Raw genomic sequence first — 17512 nt, forward strand, 5'->3', positions numbered from 1 at the left:
GCTACCACGTGTCCATACATCATACACCAGAACACCAATACTGTATGAGTGCGTCTAAACATAAACATTAATAACCAACCGTACCGTTTTCCAAAATTACCGTGGGAAATACATTAAATTCTCACACTTACCATCCCACATATTTTTATTTAATAAACCGGTACGAACCATTGATAACAACAAACCACAATTTTCTCGAAATACGAAATGTAACCATAAAAATACCGCGGGCATAATTTATAAAATTTAAACAAATATTTTCGTAAAAACTTTAACCCAATTATGCCCGAAAAACCAAATTTAAAACCACGTGCAAATACTACCAAAATTTATTTTGCTCATGCATAATAAATAAATTAAACCACAATAAAACCATAATTAAATCACATCACACGAGCATAATTTAAATATCAATTTAAATACCAATTAAACATAATTAATTGCCCAAAATAATTTTTGAAGGTGGGTCACTCATCTTGAGCGCGTAAATCAACTAAGATCCTCCTCGGGATCAACTCCGCCACTCGTACGCGCAACTAAACAACCACAGTGTACCAATCAAAAATATTAATATTTTATTCGGGTAATTCCCAAATGGGTACCGGGGGAGTGAACACCAAACGATATCTAAAGGTTACAAGTTATATACCGAATCGAAGCTCAGGTGATGAGGATCACTGATTCGGTCTTACTTTCCGGTGATCGGACCCGACGGGGTCGGAATCTCGCCGGAAAGCTTTTCGGGTTTCGGCTCCGAAATTCTCCCAAACCGTCGCGAATTGGCAGAAACGGATGCCGGATTCGGGTTCAGGAGGTCGAACATAGTGGACTGGAGCCGACCGGGAAACTGGGTACTCGCCGGAACAGTACTTTTCGGCGAGCCGCCGAGGTCACCGGCAATCGTCGCCGGAGGCGGCGCGTGCGGTGGCCGTTGGCTGTGATTTTTTGCAGATTTATAGATCGTGGGGAGAGCAATCCAACGGGATCGGAGGTGAGGCAAACGGAGGCCGGACGGCGGAGAAATCACGGTTTGAAGATTTCCGGCCCCTCGCCGGAAAACGCTCCGATCCCGATGCGTCGGTGGTCTGATGGCCGTGAAACTTGGTGGGTCGGCCGGACTTGAGGAGAGGATCAAGGGTGTCAGGTGCATGTGGCCAGAAAATGGCCGGAAGTGGTTCGATCGGCGGTGGCCGGCGGTGGAGGGAAAAACTCGCCGCCGATCTTCGAACGTCCGATCCGGGCGCTTCCGGCGGCCGATCACCGTGAAACTTTGAGGTTTTGCCGGAAATGGGGAGGGGAACCTTGCTGGCCGGTGCATGTACAGTATATTGGCCGGAAAATTTGAAAAATTCCGGCGCCGGTCGGACTCTCTCTCTCTCTCTTTCTCTCTCCTCCCTCTCTTTCTCTCTCTTCCCCGAGCATTTTGTCAAATAAATACCACTGTGCGACACTATTCATGCCACGTGGACCAATCAGAAGCTGACACGTGGCATTTCACTGTTCATCAATTCAAAAACATTAAAATATTACTGTATCCGACAAACTTCACGCGTCCATAACTTTTTGACCGGATGTCCGTTTTAAGTGTGCCGCTAGTCTGTGAACTCGTATCGACGAGAACTTCACAACCACGCATGAGTCAAAGCTCATTTCCCCATAAATAAAAAGTCAACTCGGGCACCCCTTGGACAGTTTGGACCGAAACTTGTTTTGCTCATAACTTTCAAACCGTAGCTCCGTTTTCGACGTGCTACCAGTCTACGAACGCGGGGCATCATGCACTTCGCCATGGTACCTTGGTCAACTAGAAATTCCAACTGAAAAAAAAGTCAACTTTTGACCCGCTCGGTCAATGGTCAACCTCGGTCAACGTGCACGGATTCCGGTGCGATTTGGGACGGGGTGTTACATCAATATTATTTTCAATAATATTAACCTTTCATTTATTTAATTGTTTAAGTTAATAATTAGGTCAAATTGACTGTTTTTTTTTGGTTAAGATCTCCAAACAAGATTTAATCTCTAAGTTTATAACATTATAATTTAAGAGTCAATCTCAAAATTATATTATTATTCTTTCATCCACTTTACTTATACTAATTTATCCTCTTTATACTTGTTTTGTATGATTCAAAGGACCAGAATTTTCTTTTAAAAAATTATTTCCACAGAAAAATAACCTCAATTTTGTTCCATTATTTTTTTATAAAATAAATACAATAAATTACAATAGCTAGTACATAAAAAATTATATCTTTAAATTGGAATATTTTAATAATATTCTAATTGGAATATTATATATATAATAATATTTTAATAATGGTTATAATTTTGCTTTTTATATTCCTTCGTTTGTGCCAAATATATCATGATACTTGAATGTAAACTAATTGTAAACATATTTTGAACGTTTAAAATTTTGAAATTTATTGTTTAAGTATAATAATTATAAAAATAAAGATGTCGTCTAGAAAGAAAAAAAAAAACGAATATAAATTTTAGAAAAGTTATTTGTAAATTTTAAATAATAGATTCATAACAGAAAAACAAAAAAATTGCTTTAAAGATTAAACATCTTACTCTATCACGCTTAAATTGGCTCAAACTCAAAAAATAAAACTCACTACAGTTTTTTAAATTGAATAATATTTTAATATCAAAATTATAAAAGTGAAAGTTATATCAAAAGAAGAATTTGTTGTTATGTTATAATTCCACGTTTTATTTATTTATTTAATGCATATGTATTGATATATTTAATAATTTACTATGTCAAATCTTTAAATAAAAAATTTAATTATGGATATAATATTTGAGTAGAAAAATAATATAAATATTCATAAATCGTGATGTAAAGAAAATAAAATAAATCATTTCAAAATTTATTAAATTAATGTTATAAATTGAAATAATTAATATTAATGGTTGAAAGAATATTATATTTAAACCTTTTTTAATTGAGATATAATGATTTAACACGCATTTAAGAAATTTAAAAGAAAATTAAAATCAAATCAATGATATTACAATATTTTTCACTTTAAAATCTTTATTGATTTGGTACAATTTTAACCATTAAATTCATGTGTCTACATGGCATAAAATGGTTAATTCAAATTGAGATTCTTCTTTCAATAAAAAGTACGAATAATATAAATATTTCAACCAATTTAAACTTACTCCACTATTTTACTAGTTAAGAAAAATCCAAAAAAAATAAAAATTAAAAGAAAATTAAATTTAATTTTAATACTTGTAAATCGATAAAATGGAAAGTTAAAAGAAACAATTACTTCAAAAGGGTTTTTATAATTTTTCTTAAGGGAAATGGTGTTCTTATTTAGTGTCAAAGTCATTTATAAAGTACAAACTGAAACAGCTAAAATCAAAAGGCAAAAGAATCATTTTATCGAAATTACAGAACTTTAAAAATTGAAGCGGCTATTTTCGAAGTAACAGAAAGAAAATGAAAACTGTGGGGGTAAAAAGAGGATTTCTCATTTTTTTCTCTTATTCAAAACCGTACATGAGATTTTATCTCACACAGCACCTAAAAAAAGTTTTTTTTTTAAAATATATTTGTATAAATTGATATTACTATATCAATATATATTTTTTTAATAAATATTAAGATTTTCTAACACTTATTTTAATTTATCAATTATTTGCAACAAAATGTATATAATATAAACGTATTCTACTGTGCAACATCGAACAACTTAAGTTGTTCAACTAGTATATATTAATTGTCAAACGCACATCATTAATAGTAAATTAACAAGATCTTTACATAGAAAAAGGGAAAAAAAAAAAAAAAAGACCAACTATTGTTGTTCGAAAGAAGATTTTTAGCTAGAAAATATTAATTGTCAAATGCACATGATTAGTTAATAATAAATTAACAAGATTTTTAGCTAGAAAAAGAAAAGGACCAACTATTCAAACAATTGTTTGAAAGAAAAAGAATAAATTATACGCAGCTTAAACATCCGAATTTGTTCTTGCAAAAACAACCAAAAAAAAAAAAAAATCCAAATTTGTGTTACATTATTAAACCAGAGAATTATTTTTCCATAAAAAGAGAGAGATAAAATTAATTAATATTCATTAAAAACTCCGAACTGCAATCTTTCAATAGTGTAGTGCTGTAACATTATATTCAACAATAGCATCACCGCTTTTAGTATTCAAAGAAAAAGTCTTGGCCATCGCAAAACCACGTGCCAACCTGAAAACACCGGTTCCACCGACGATCGGCATCTCACGAAGCTGATGCAGAACCGGGTTGTGGCCAAGAATGGTAAGACTGCTACCATTGTAGTTGCCGCTAGTGAAAACAAAGTTCATGGCCATAATCAAGGTCATTTCCTCCTGAGAAGCGAACCCATATAGCCCCTGAGCTCGACCCACCAGCTTCGACCTTCGTTTAGGACCTTCCGTTAGAAGGTTGTCGATCATGTTTACTTCGCCGAAGAAGCTGGTGGCTGATTTAGAGGTGTTAGCCACCTCAACTACCTTCACCGACGTGGCGTTTTTGCCGGATTGAACGTCATGGAAGTAGAAATGGAGCTTGGTCAGATTCTCTTTAGCATCTTGGAGTTTTTGGAACCATTCATGGTTGTTCTCTTCGAATCCTTGAACGGTGCTTTGCACCACTGCCATGGCAAAGACAAAGCATAAAAGCATCAGAGAGAAAGTAAGCTTCGCCATTTTGTTTTTGTTTCTGTAATTCTGTGGAAAATGCCGGCCAATCGAGTCTATGTTTTATAGAGGAAGCACGAAGCAACAGCATCATTAACCCAACATTTGCTGATGAATAATGTTATTTCCTTTTTTAATGGATTTCGTAAGAGATGGTTGATCTAGGGAGAGAAAAATATAATTGGGAGGCACTAGTTCTGCTTTTGAAACAGACCGTTTAGCGGTAGGTTTTGCTGGGTGGTTTTTTTTATTATTTATTATGGGAGGGAATTTCCGAGCCTCTACAATGAACTTTGCTTATTGAGTTGTGAAGGATGATCGCTATCTTATCAATATTGAATCTGCCAACCTAGCTTGGTAACCATGTGGGTGAGGATAGCATGTCTTTTAGGTAGTTTGCAATCCAAGTTTTGTATTTGTTTTTCTAAAAACATGTTGTAATATAAAATTAGTCTAACTCAAATATAAAAATGGGATCGAATAATTGCACTAAATTTGTAGGGTCAAATAAAGGCATCCAAGCTTGCCTTTGTATGGAATTTAGGTAGTTTGCGATCCAAGTTTTGTATTTGTTTTTCCAAGAATATGTTGTAGTGTAATATTTGTCTAGCTCAAATATAAAAATGGGAAAAAGTAATTGCAATAAATTTGTAGGGTTAGAATCGAGCAGCCAAGCTTGCCTTCGTATGGAATTATGGTCCTTAATTTCCAAAGATAATGATCATTTCGTATTTCACATTTTCTTCACTTTATAAGTGATCTTCAGCCACTAGGGATGACAACCGAGCAAGAACTCTTTTCTCTCTAAATAATCGCAAAAATAATAACTTTTGGAACAATAATATTATGATAAAAAATTTCAACGAACAAGGCCATATGTAATTTTTTTGTTTCAATTTCCTTAAAAAAACATGATTTAGAAATGTATTATTATATAAGCTATCTATTTGATTGTTTGGTTAATTCAGTCAAACTTTCACCATAAGCCTAAGGGTGTGACCAATATGCATGATATCATACCATATTTCAAGATAGAAATTGATTTAAAAAAAAAAAAAAGTTGAGCGGAAATTTAATAATAAAAATATAGTAGGATTTTTTTATTTTATTTTATTAATGCTTTTCCTATGTTCTCATTTATAGAATCTTAATATATAAATAGGAACTTCCTCTTTTTTTTTTTTTTTTTTTTTTTGTCAGTTTAGTATAGAAAATGGGTATGTAAGCAGTGAGGCACTGGGATATTGTTGGACCTAAGGTGTAAAAAATTCTTCATATACCAGTTCAGCCCATTTAAATGTAAAGAATGCAACAATATGGAAAAGCTTACCTCATCGTCCTAAGAAAAAACCAATATAAATGATTACAATTGTGTTTGTTACTAGATAGAAGGTAAGAGGCATGTTAGTCATCAAAGTGAAATTAGCTTAATTGATAAGCTATTTATATCTATTCTTGGAGGAATATAGATTTGAAACATATTTTATTTTATATTTACATAGGTACATTTTGTATTTGTGTCAATGCATTTAATTAATTACTTAGATAATATAAAAAAAAACTTAAATAAGTAGAAATATGATAATAAACTACTAAAAAGTCTAAATGGAACTAAATATTAAGATCATAAAGTATTATATTGATGAACTAGAAAAAAAAAAAAATATATATATATATATATATATAATTATATTTATCTATAAATTAGATAATGTCTGATAGATCCGTGTACTGTCAATTACGGACTTGTACGGTGCCTAACCGATGGATCCATATTTAAGGCCCGTATATGATCCGCTACAAGCCTTGTGTTCAAAATGGCACGTTAGAAACCGTACCATTGTCGTAGCACTTCTAAATTGAGCTCAATATTTAACATAGTGATTGGTGAGCTGGTGATCCTTTATGGTAGTAATTTAGACTTGGAAGAGCATACTCCATGGGAACAATATAAATCGAATCTCTCTATTAAGAATTTAACTCTTAAGCAGAGATAATGAGCACTTTTCCCATTAAACCACAATGCTCGGTGGTAGGGAGCTATATTTTAGGTCGTTTCTACAGTAGGTCTTGGCAGAGAATTACATATAATGAAGAGCTAATACGCCTTTTTAGTGGATATCGTAAGAGATGGTTATGAATTATGATAGAGGAAGACCCAATTTTGTTTAGAATTATCATATATATATATATATATTTAATGGATATATAGAGTAAGAGATGGTTGTCTACCAGAGATCTAATTGATGGCTTAACTGGAGGCACTGCAGTACTCCTGAAACAACTTTAGATCATGTTTAAGTATTGTTTAGTAACACGGTTTTTGTATTTTTTTTTAATTTAATTTTGCTTTTGTTTATTTTTTAATTTAATTGTCATAAATGTTTATTGGTATTGATTGGTAGTTCTAAAATTTATTAAATATCTTAAATAACTATAAATAAAAAAATTAATTAATTGAAATATCAAACAAACTTTGACTAAAACTAACAAACATTGAAATAAGTAAATTATAAAATAGAAAATAAAAAACCAACCACATAACCAAACCACATTTGCTAGTTTAGTTTTATTTATTTATTTATTTTTTATTATGAGAGGGAATTTATGAGCCTCTACAATAAACTTGCTTTACTGATTGTGAAGGACAATTGTTATCTTATCAAATATTGAATCTGCCAATCTAGTTGGGTAACCGTGTGGGTAAGGATCGCAGGTCTTTTAGGTAGTTTGCAAACTAAGTTCGTAGTTGTTTTTCCAACATGTTCTAATATAATATTATCCTGTTCAACTTAGCAATGGCAAAAATAATTGCACTAATTTGCAAGTTACGATGTTCGGCCGCCTGGCTTCTTATGGGTTGTGGTCCATCGATAATGAGCATTTCGTATCACACATTTTCTTCACTTTTTAAGTCCACTAGGGATTACAACCGACCAAAACTTTCTCTCAAAATAATTGCAAAAATAAGAACTTCTTGTATTCACAATATTGATAAAATAATAATAATAATAAATAAATCAAAGAGAACAAGGGGCAATATTGTTAATTGCTTCTGTTCGTTTTTTTAAACCTTTTTTTTTTTGGATTAAAATTATGATTATAGAAAAGTATTATTTATTTTTTAAGCTCTCAATATTTGAATGTTGCATGGATTTTTTTTTTTAATTTTTTTTTCTGAATTAGAATGTTACATGGTTATGTTCATAAAACCTCGATAGAAAAGTCTAAAGGAGTGAACAATATACATGATATCGTATAGTTTAGAAATTACGTAGAGAATGCTGGCACCCAGAAAGTATTGGGCCCAATAATTAACATGGTGGGTTTAACTTTTGGTGCTTGTTTCCAATGTTGGAATGCACTGAATCAGTAAATAGTCCATTTCAATGTAGTAAAATGACTACAGGTCCAATATCCGAAAATAGATCCTTATCGCTTAGTTTTGTAGTGTACTCCATTGGTACAAAATTAGAATAATCACTCTAATAATTGTACAAGTGTTATACAGATACAATTTACCTATCGAGCGCCTGGAAGAATCTAAACTTAGCACTATTGAGATTTGGGTGCCTGGAAGGTGTGTGTAGAGAATTAATCCATGCCTTAACCAAAGATATATGAATACATTTTTCATTAAAGCACAATGCTCAGTGGTAGGAAACTATATTTTAGGTCGTACTCGTAGCTACTATAGGCTTTGGCCATTGGGAGAGGATTAAATATTAGAACTACATCTCAAAGTGGTGAAATGGGTACTATATATCAAAGCTATCAAGCTGAAGGTTTAGGAAGTTTATAGTCAAATAGTGCAACTTTTGAGAGATTCTGATAAGTTGTTCAGAGAGCATCAAGATATAATTTTCTATCCATAAATAATAAATTAATAATACAACAAACAAACTAATTACTTAAAGTTAAACCCACAAGCATGCAAGAATTAAAAACAAGACATAATTGACAATCACACACGTGACATAATCAATTACCAAATCTTGATGAAACCAAACCCAGAAATTTTACAAAATATATGTATAATCCCAAAACCACAAACAAAGATATATGCTTTTTATTGGTCTTGATCAACACTCAATAATGTATAGCTGCAATATCGTACTCAACAATAGCGTCAAGGGATTCCAATTCAAAAGAATAAGTCCTGGCGGTGGCAGAACCGCGTGCCAACCGGAAAACACCAGTGCCGCCGATGATCGGCATCTCGCGAAGCTGATGACGAACAGGGTTGCGGCCCAAAACGGCGAGAGAACTTCCGTTATAGTCACCACCGGTGAAAACAAAGTTGATAACCATAAGCAAAGCAAACTCCTCCATAGATGCATATGCATAAAGACCCTGAGCTCGACCCACTGGCTTCGAATCAGGCTCCGGACCTTCGGTGAGAAGGTTATCGATCATGTCTACTTGGCCGAAGGAAGTCGGTGATCGGAAACCGTCGGCGGGTTCGGTGATCTTCACTGCGGTAGGGTTTTTGCCCGAAATGGCGTCGTGGAAGTAGAAGTGGAGCCTTGTCAGCTTCTCTTTCGAGTTGTTCAGAGTTTTGAACCATTCGTCGATCTCTTTTGGTCCTTGAATATTGGTGCTATGCACCACTAGTACTGCCATGCCAAGGAACAAGCAGGAAAGCATTAGAGCAAGCTTTGCCATTTATCTCTCTCTCTCTCTCTCTGTTTTTATTTTTTATTTTTTGGGTGTGTTTTTTGTTATGCAAAAATGAAGGCTAGCTATGTCTATTTTATAATTAAGTGGGATTAGTGTATCTTAGCTGGGAATCATAGGTAATGGGCCCCAAAGAATTGATCGAACTGGAGACACCCTAACCAATTGATCATTTAGGTGGGCCAACCTCATCAAAGGGTCTTGATGGGTTTTTGATGATCATTGGGGAATTAATGAGCCCCATCCGAAGAAAAGGAAAGTTGGAGTTGTTTTAGAGGGAAAATTATTGTCCAAATCATATTGAATTTGCAACCTAGGTGGGTAACCAAGTGGAGAGGCTATAGCAGCTCTTAATTCTTATAGATTCTTCAAGTCCCCGAGATTTTTTTGCCAAAAATTATATGTAAAATAATAATAATATTGCTGGAGATTCCAAAACCTTTATCAAATTCATTTATAAAATGGCTTTTCCTATATAATTTACTTATCCATATTTAAATTATTTTAATTTTTTAATCATCCAAGCACATCATTTTGTCACATAATTATAAATAATTAGTAGATCTTTGGTGTCTATAAGGTTACTTTATATAATACCCAGTGTTAGATCAACTTAAACTCCTCGAGTTGTGAGTGGTCTGGTTGTCTCGATTATGAGTTATGGGTTGTTGCGATGGATAATCATTTTGTAAGTGTTTCACATACGTTTGTTTTCTTTATTGGTTAGTTTATGATTATTTTGCTTGAAGATGCATGCTTTACAACTGCAGGCTGAGCCGATTGAGGAAACTATGGTAATTTTTTAATTTGTTTTTAAAAACAGTACTAGGTACAATTTTTTGGGTTACATGTCCAAATTATTAAAGGCTTAGATCTTTCCACATCATGTAGGATTTCTCTGTCATTATTAACCATTAGTGAAAAGGACTGAAAAGATTAACTTTTGCTTCTCAGTTTAAAAACAATTCTCATTAATTCGGTTCATCAAAGTAAATTTAAATATATATATATATATATATATTAATATAATAATTCTTAAAATTCTAAATTATTCACTTTCTTTAGAATTTCAAAAGGATTCCTAAAGTCCAAAATTAAAATTCATACCATTTAATGATGAGCAGAAAAAAATAGATGGTTTTTGAATCACCTATTTTTATATGATCCTTTTACAAATTCTATTCTTAACACGTAGTAAAAAAGTATTGATGTGATTTTAAAATAATTAATGTGATTTAATATTTTAATTTTTTTATTCTACTTTTATAACATATTAAAAAATTTATAAAAAAATCATATAAAAATAGATGGTCCAAAGATCACCTAATTTAATTTCGAGAGAGCAAATATATTAAAAAAAAAAAAAATAGAAGGAGATCAAATAAATAATATAATATTATAGTTTGAAACGTAGACGGGTTTGAGTTGTTATTCTTTATTTCACTAATAACTTGGGTCAAATTGGACAACCACAATTGAAGGTGTGAATAAGGCATCTTCCAAATTGATGTCAAGTTACCAAAACGTAACTAGATCATTGCATTATTGCATATAAATAGCAATTAAATATAGCATTTTTCTTAAGTATATTTTAACCAAAACAAATACATAGCCAGTAAATATTTTTTTTGGTAAATATAAATAGCAATTTAATATCGGTGTCAAGTACAAAACCTAACACACATTGTCAGGACCCGTCCAGAATTCCTTCCCCGGAACCTTAGACAGTCCTGATCCCAGGGAAACCCTACCGAACCTTCCAACGGAAAATCCGGCAGAGCCTCCCCTAAGGGATTTACTTACCACAAAATTCCCTGCACTGAAAACACACTTCTAAATTTGTAGTTTGTGGGAGGAATAAGGGGATATTTTTGAAGTGTGTTTTCAGTGCAGGTAAATTTGTGGTAAGTAAATCCCTTAGGGGAGGTGCTGCCGGATTTTCCGTTGGAAGATTCGGTGGTATTTCCCTGGGATCAGGACTGTCTAGGGTTCCGGAGGAGGAATTCTGGACGGGTCCTGACAGTGCCCAATTTACCATTAAAACCACACCAATTTCAAAATCCTCAAAACCATAAAATAATTCCACATGGCATAAATTGTAGAATTCATATTTTCTTAACATTCTTTTAAAAGTTACAATAATATTAAATTAATTAATAATAAATTCTTTCCCTATATTTGTACCTTAAACAAATTTTCTATTGAAAGTTTTATTATTTTTTGAAAAATCTAATTAATGAGTCATACAAGACCAAAACGTAGTTAATTGTACTTGTACCAGACCACCGACAAGTCCAAAGGTCAACAAGTTACTTACGTGGCTTAATTTTTTAGTGATTGGGATAGAGACTAGAGCCGAGTTGCCCATTTATTGTTCAGTTATTTATTTATAAAATAAATAAATATGGGGATATTTTTCATATATACTTGTGATAATTTTTTTTTTTTTACTGTGATTTGCTGATTATAATGTATGTACATGTTAATCTTAACTATATATATTAAAGCAAAGAGAAAATAATTCATGCCATTTTTCAAAAAAGAAAATAAAATAAATATCAATTACCGCGTAATATAATAGATATATATGTATATATATTTGGATGCATGCAAAATAATAGAATGGGATTTTTCAAAGTCTCATCAAATCCAGGATGTATTAAAAGATGTTATTGTCATCTATAATTTCTTCTCCAAATTAAGATGGTTATTTATTTGGAAAAATAAATAAATAAGCTGGTCATGTGAGAAGTGTGAGAAAATTTTCATGAAGAAACTCTGGTATCTATATATATATTGTGTATGTATGTATACATTCATTTTGGGGCATAATAGTCAATATATATATATATATATATATATTTTTTTTTTTTTTGGGGTCAAATGAATTGCATTATCACAAAAGAAATTCTAGTCAATATCTGCAATAGAGCCCAAAAGGGAAAAAGGTATACTTTTTGTGTAAGACCATGGTGCTCCATTACATTTTCGAATTTGACAAAATTATTATTAAGAGAAAGGCAATAGGACCCCACACAGCTATCAATAAACCTTTTTTTATTTGTATTTTTTAATGCTTCCTTGAAAGAACTTCAAAAGAAAGGCAACCAACTTTAACCTTCATGGAAGTGAATCGTACATAAAAATTGTGAGGCTGATGAACCTAGGCGACCAGCTCAAATAAACATGGAATAGAGGCAAACTTGAAATTCCACTAGGCATAGTTTAGCCATAACATTTCATAATATATATATATATATATATATATGATGGAATCAGTGCATAAAAAAAGCTATGTAAACTAATATAAGCTTTACTTAATGAACCACAGTGACATTATGTCCTACAATCGCATCCCCGGTGGCAATGTCAAACCAATGAGTCTGCGCAACTGCATAACCACGTGTAAATCGGAAAAGCCCGGTACCACCAACAATCGGCATCTCACGGACAGGATTCAAAGCCGAGTTCTTACCGAGAATGCTAATTGAGCTACCATTGTATACACCTTCTGTGAATCCGAAGTTCATCACCATAATCAATCCAAGCTCTTCCTGACAAGCCGACCCATATAGTCCTTGAGCTCGACCCAGAAGCTTGGATTTCGGGTCGGGTGTTTCAGTCAGTGGGTCATCCGCCATAAGCAAAGCACCAAAAAGGGTTGGAGATTTCTCAGTATTAGTAGCTTGTGCAACCCTGATGGCACTTGGGCTTTTGCCACTGACTGTGTCATGGAAATAAAATTGAATGTCGGTGACTGTCTCCTTGGCGGCATCAAGCTTGTTGGCCCAATTCTCTACCCCAAAGCTTTGGGTAGTCCGTGGAAATGGAATAGTCGCAATTAGAGAGATGACAACCATCAGAGGAGCTATGCCTAGTTTTGCCATGGCTTAAATTTGTCAGTTATTCGGGTAGATAAAAGAATCAGATTAAAGAAAGAGCCAAATTATGGGACAAAGAAAAAGAGACAAGGGCGCTAGAGTGGCTTTATAGATGGAGCATCTGGGCTTGTGTAAAAAAGTCTTGTATGGGATTCAAAACAGGTGAACTAAAATGGAAAGAAATATATGTGGCTTTGGCTCATTGGCTGGTCCTTTTGGTGGGTCCTACTAGCCAGTTATTGGTAGTCCGATCCGCACGACCTCACCTCCTCAGATTGTATAATCATTCACATTTGCGAGTTGCTGAAATTTGATATCATTGTCATAATTAGTATTTTATATTATAAATTTTAATTAACATATTTAATTTTATTATTTATTATTTATTATTTTAATATTTTAATATTTAATTTTTTAATAGTAATTATTTAAATTGTTATGTAAATTTCATTAAGTGATTATTCACTGTTGATTATGATAAATAATTTTTTTTCTTCTTAAATATACAATTAGAAACTTATTATAGAATTTATTTTTTAAAAATTAAAAACATATTTACATGATTTTATTTTTTATTATTGTATATGTGAAAATTTAAATTCAAAATCATTCAACTTTTTGAAATAAATGGTAATAACAATTAGTGATAACCTTAAAGTTTTACTTGAGAAGTATTAAAATTTTAAGGAAATCAATCTAAGAAAATAGTGTACCCCTGATTAGTTTCATAAGAATCAATTTCCAGGATATTTATTTTTTTGGTATTTGATTGGTAATGAAAATTTTCAAATATACAAGTAATTAAATTAATTTAATATAAAAACTTAATTATATTGATTTATGTTTTAAAATTGAGCATAAAATTATCTTTAATAAAATATATAAAACAAGTTTGTAAGAAGATATTAGAATAACACGGATGGCAATAACTTTGCATGGTACATATTTTTCCACTCTTAAAAACTTTTCAAATACTAGAAAAATCCATTTTACAGGGAATTTCAAATTCTCGTTAACTTTGATCTACGTTTTTCATTTGGTCGGGCCCAAAGCTATGTGTCATGGTCCCACCGCTCTAAGCGTACAACGGGGCCGTGCAGTGCTTACTCGCCCCTCGCGGGTAGTAAGCCAACCGTTAATGTCCCTCGCAAGCAAATAACCCACACAATATTAGTATTGTTCATGCACCAAGCAAGCAATAAAATAAAGCATGTAATCACACAATCGTTAGAAAATGGGGTCAATAAACAAGGCAACAATACGATGAACTGGAAATGCGTTCGTTTTATTCGGTCTCGATGGAGAGAACAGCAGAGAGGTTTACAAGCACGCTATTACAAGTTCTCACCTATGCTAGTGGTCTAGCCCAACAACTCGCCGACTAGCCACCCCCCTCCAAAGAGCTTATCGGGCCATTTTCATTCCGACAGGAATACATATCAAAATATACGAGGAATCATAATGGCACTATTTCGAATAACAAAAGCTAGAGATCCAAGTAAGTGACCATGGGCTTGACTAATGACCCTGGATGAACTTGGCTTGGTATTTACAATCAAAATGCGGAGGAGTGTATGACTCTTACATCCTCCCCCACTCATTCCATCGACGCCCTCGACGACTCCGCTGCCTTGAACTCCTCGATCTGCTGCTTGTAGGCTGCTAAGTTGCCTTCCTTCTCCCAGCTGGTTTCTTCTTCTCCTAGTCCCTTCCACTTGATGAGGTATTCTCGTACTGGCTGACGATGCACGCTTCTGGTTCTTTCTGCAAGGATCTCCTCCACTTCCTTGGTTGTCTTCGGCAGCTTGGTCTTGACTTCGGCTCTTGCTGGAGTGTTGCGCGCTGGATCCTCCTCGTCGGCGTAGTATGGCTTGAGGTTGCTGACGTGGAATACCGGGTGCACTCTCATCCATCCTAGGGTAACCACCTTATATGATGCCCTCCCTACTTTGGCAATGATCGGCATTGGTCCCTCATATTTTTTCATCAACCTGGGGTCTCTGTCCCTTAGCCAGCGAAATTGCTCTCGAGTTAGCTTCACCATCACCATATCCCCCGCATTGAACTTTAGGGGTCGCCGGTCTTTGTCTGCCCATTTCTTCATCCGATTTGCTGCCTTCTCCAAGTAGGCCCTGGCTATTTCCATGTTATTCTTCCACTCTTTGGTGAAATTGAAAGCCCTTGGATTCTTTCCTTGGTACTCATCGACTGTGTGTGGAAGTAAGGGCTTCTGGCCGTTAACTATTTCAAAGGGGCACTTACTTGTGGGAGATCCCTTCTGTGCATTGAAGCAGAATTGAGCTACATCAAGTAGTTGCGCCCAATTCTTCTGGTTGGCACTCACAAAGTGTCGTAGGTACTCCTCCAACATGCCATTGAATCTTTCTGTCTGCCCGTCCGTTTGTGGGTGATAACTGGAGGAAATGTTGAGCTGGGACCCAAGAAGCTTGAATAGTTCTGTCTAGAAAGATCCCGTGAACTTGGCATCTCTATCGCTTACAATGTGGCGCGGCACACCCCAATATTTCACCACATACTTGAAGAATAAGCGGGCAATTTCCTCGGCCGTACAGAACTTTGAGGCAGGGATGAATGTTGCATACTTCGAGAATCGATCCACAATAACCAAAATACTTGAAAGATCCCCGATCTTCGGAAGGTTGGTGATGAAATCGATTGACACACTCTCCCATGGGCATGACGGGACGAATAGAGGGTCCAACAGCCCTTGTGGTTTCTGCCTCTCAACTTTGTCCTGTTGGCACACAAGACAGGTTCGGATGTAGTCCATAATATCGTCACGCATCTGTGGCCAATAATAACCCTGTTTGATTAAGGCATACGTCCTTTGCCACCCCGGATGTCCAGCCCACAAAGTGTCGTGGCATTCTCTCATTAACATCTTTCTTAGGTCTCCAGCCTTCGGGACAAATAACCTATTTCCTTTTGTCCACAGCAGGTCATCTTCCTCCCAAAATTGACGAGTTTTTCCCTCCTTGCACAGCTTGAGGATATTCTGGGCACATTGATCTCCCCCTAAATGCTGCTTTATCAGCTCTCGCATTGAATTCGCGATAGTACTCACAGCCATGTTAGCCACCACCCTTAGTGCCGCAAGCTCCGTCTTGCGACTTAGGGCATCCGCCGCCTGGTTCTTGGTCCCCGCTTTGTGCTCGAATTGAAGGTCAAACTCCGCAATGAATTCCTGCCAACGAGCTTGTTTTGGGGTCAGTTTTGGTTGTGTAAGGAAGTGACTAACGGCTGAGTTATCAGTCTTTACTACAAAGCTTGACCCCAATAAGTAGTGCCTCCAGGTTCTTAAGCAATGAATTACGGCAAGCATCTCCTTTTCTTGAGCCGTATAGTTTTTTTCTGCCGCTGATAACTTCCTGCTTTCGTAAGCGACAGGATGACCATCTTGGAGTAGGACTCCACCTAAAGCGAAGTCAGATGCATCGGTTTGGACTTCGAAGGGTCTGGTGATGTCCGGCAGGGCCAACACTGGGTCTTTCATCATAGCTTCCTTTAGATCCTGGAATGCGCCCTCACATTCCTTGCTCCACTCCCAAGGCACCTCCTTCTTTAGCAATTCCGTTAGGGGAGTTGCTTTCTTCGAGTATCCTTTTACGAAGCGGCGGTAGTAATTTGCCAATCCCAGAAATGATCTAAGTTCTTTCACATTAGCGGGAGTTTTCCACTCTTGGATGGCTTTAACCTTCTCCATGTCCATACGGATCTTCCCCTCCTCGATGATGTGTCCCAGAAACTTGATTTGTCTTCTGCCAAAAGCACATTTTTCCTTCTTCACAAATAATTGATTTTCTCGGAGTCTCTGGAGTACCATTCGAATGTGTTCGACATGTTCTTCCAAGGTAGGGCTGAAGATTACAATGTCGTCAAGATACACCACCACAAATTTGTCAAGGAAGTCTCGAAATACCTGGTTCATGAGGGTGCAAAATGTTGCTGGTGCATTCGTCAACCCAAAAGGCATCACCAGGAATTCGAAGGCTCCGTATCGTGTGACGTAGGTGGTTTTCTCTTCGTCCCCTTCAGCGATTCTCACTTGGTAGTATCCCGATCTCAAATCCAATTTAGTGAAAAATTTGGCTCCGCTTAGCTGGTCGAACAAGTCAGCTATTAAAGGGATCGGGTACTTGTTTCGCACCGTGACCTTGTTCAGGGCTCGATAATCTACGCACAGGCGCAAAGTTCTATCTTTCTTCTTTTGGAATAATACGGGAGCGCCGTAA

The 17512-nt window shown here is 35.1% G+C and overlaps 3 protein-coding genes across 3 annotated transcripts; all 3 read right to left on the reverse strand.

Moving 5' to 3' along the window:
• Positions 1 to 4122: 4122 nt before the first annotated feature.
• LOC107427544 (dirigent protein 22-like) lies at positions 4123 to 4710 on the reverse strand. The gene has a single exon (XM_048481027.2). The coding sequence runs from the start codon at positions 4708 to 4710 to the stop codon at positions 4132 to 4134; it is 579 nt and encodes a 192-aa protein (XP_048336984.1). The 3' UTR covers positions 4123 to 4131.
• Positions 4711 to 8546: 3836 nt separating this feature from the next.
• LOC125424373 (dirigent protein 22-like) lies at positions 8547 to 9414 on the reverse strand. Its single transcript, XM_048481619.2, has one exon. It carries the CDS (start codon positions 9364 to 9366, stop codon positions 8791 to 8793), a length of 576 nt encoding a protein of 191 aa, XP_048337576.1. The 5' UTR covers positions 9367 to 9414; the 3' UTR covers positions 8547 to 8790.
• Positions 9415 to 12524: 3110 nt separating this feature from the next.
• Positions 12525 to 13294, reverse strand: LOC125424314 (dirigent protein 23-like). Its single transcript, XM_048481380.2, has one exon. It carries the CDS (start codon positions 13263 to 13265, stop codon positions 12696 to 12698), a length of 570 nt encoding a protein of 189 aa, XP_048337337.1. The 5' UTR covers positions 13266 to 13294; the 3' UTR covers positions 12525 to 12695.
• Between the last annotated feature and the right edge of the window lie 4218 nt (positions 13295 to 17512).

Source organism: Ziziphus jujuba, chromosome 9, assembly GCF_031755915.1.
Source record: "Ziziphus jujuba cultivar Dongzao chromosome 9, ASM3175591v1".
Lineage (NCBI taxonomy): Eukaryota > Viridiplantae > Streptophyta > Magnoliopsida > Rosales > Rhamnaceae > Ziziphus > Ziziphus jujuba.

Bases quoted from the DNA above. Each gene is read 5' to 3' on its own strand.
- LOC107427544 (XM_048481027.2), bottom strand. From the start codon at position 4,710: ATGGCGAAGCTTACTTTCTCTCTGATGCTTTTATGCTTTGTCTTTGCC.
- LOC125424373 (XM_048481619.2), bottom strand. From the start codon at position 9,366: ATGGCAAAGCTTGCTCTAATGCTTTCCTGCTTGTTCCTTGGCATGGCA.
- LOC125424314 (XM_048481380.2), bottom strand. From the start codon at position 13,265: ATGGCAAAACTAGGCATAGCTCCTCTGATGGTTGTCATCTCTCTAATT.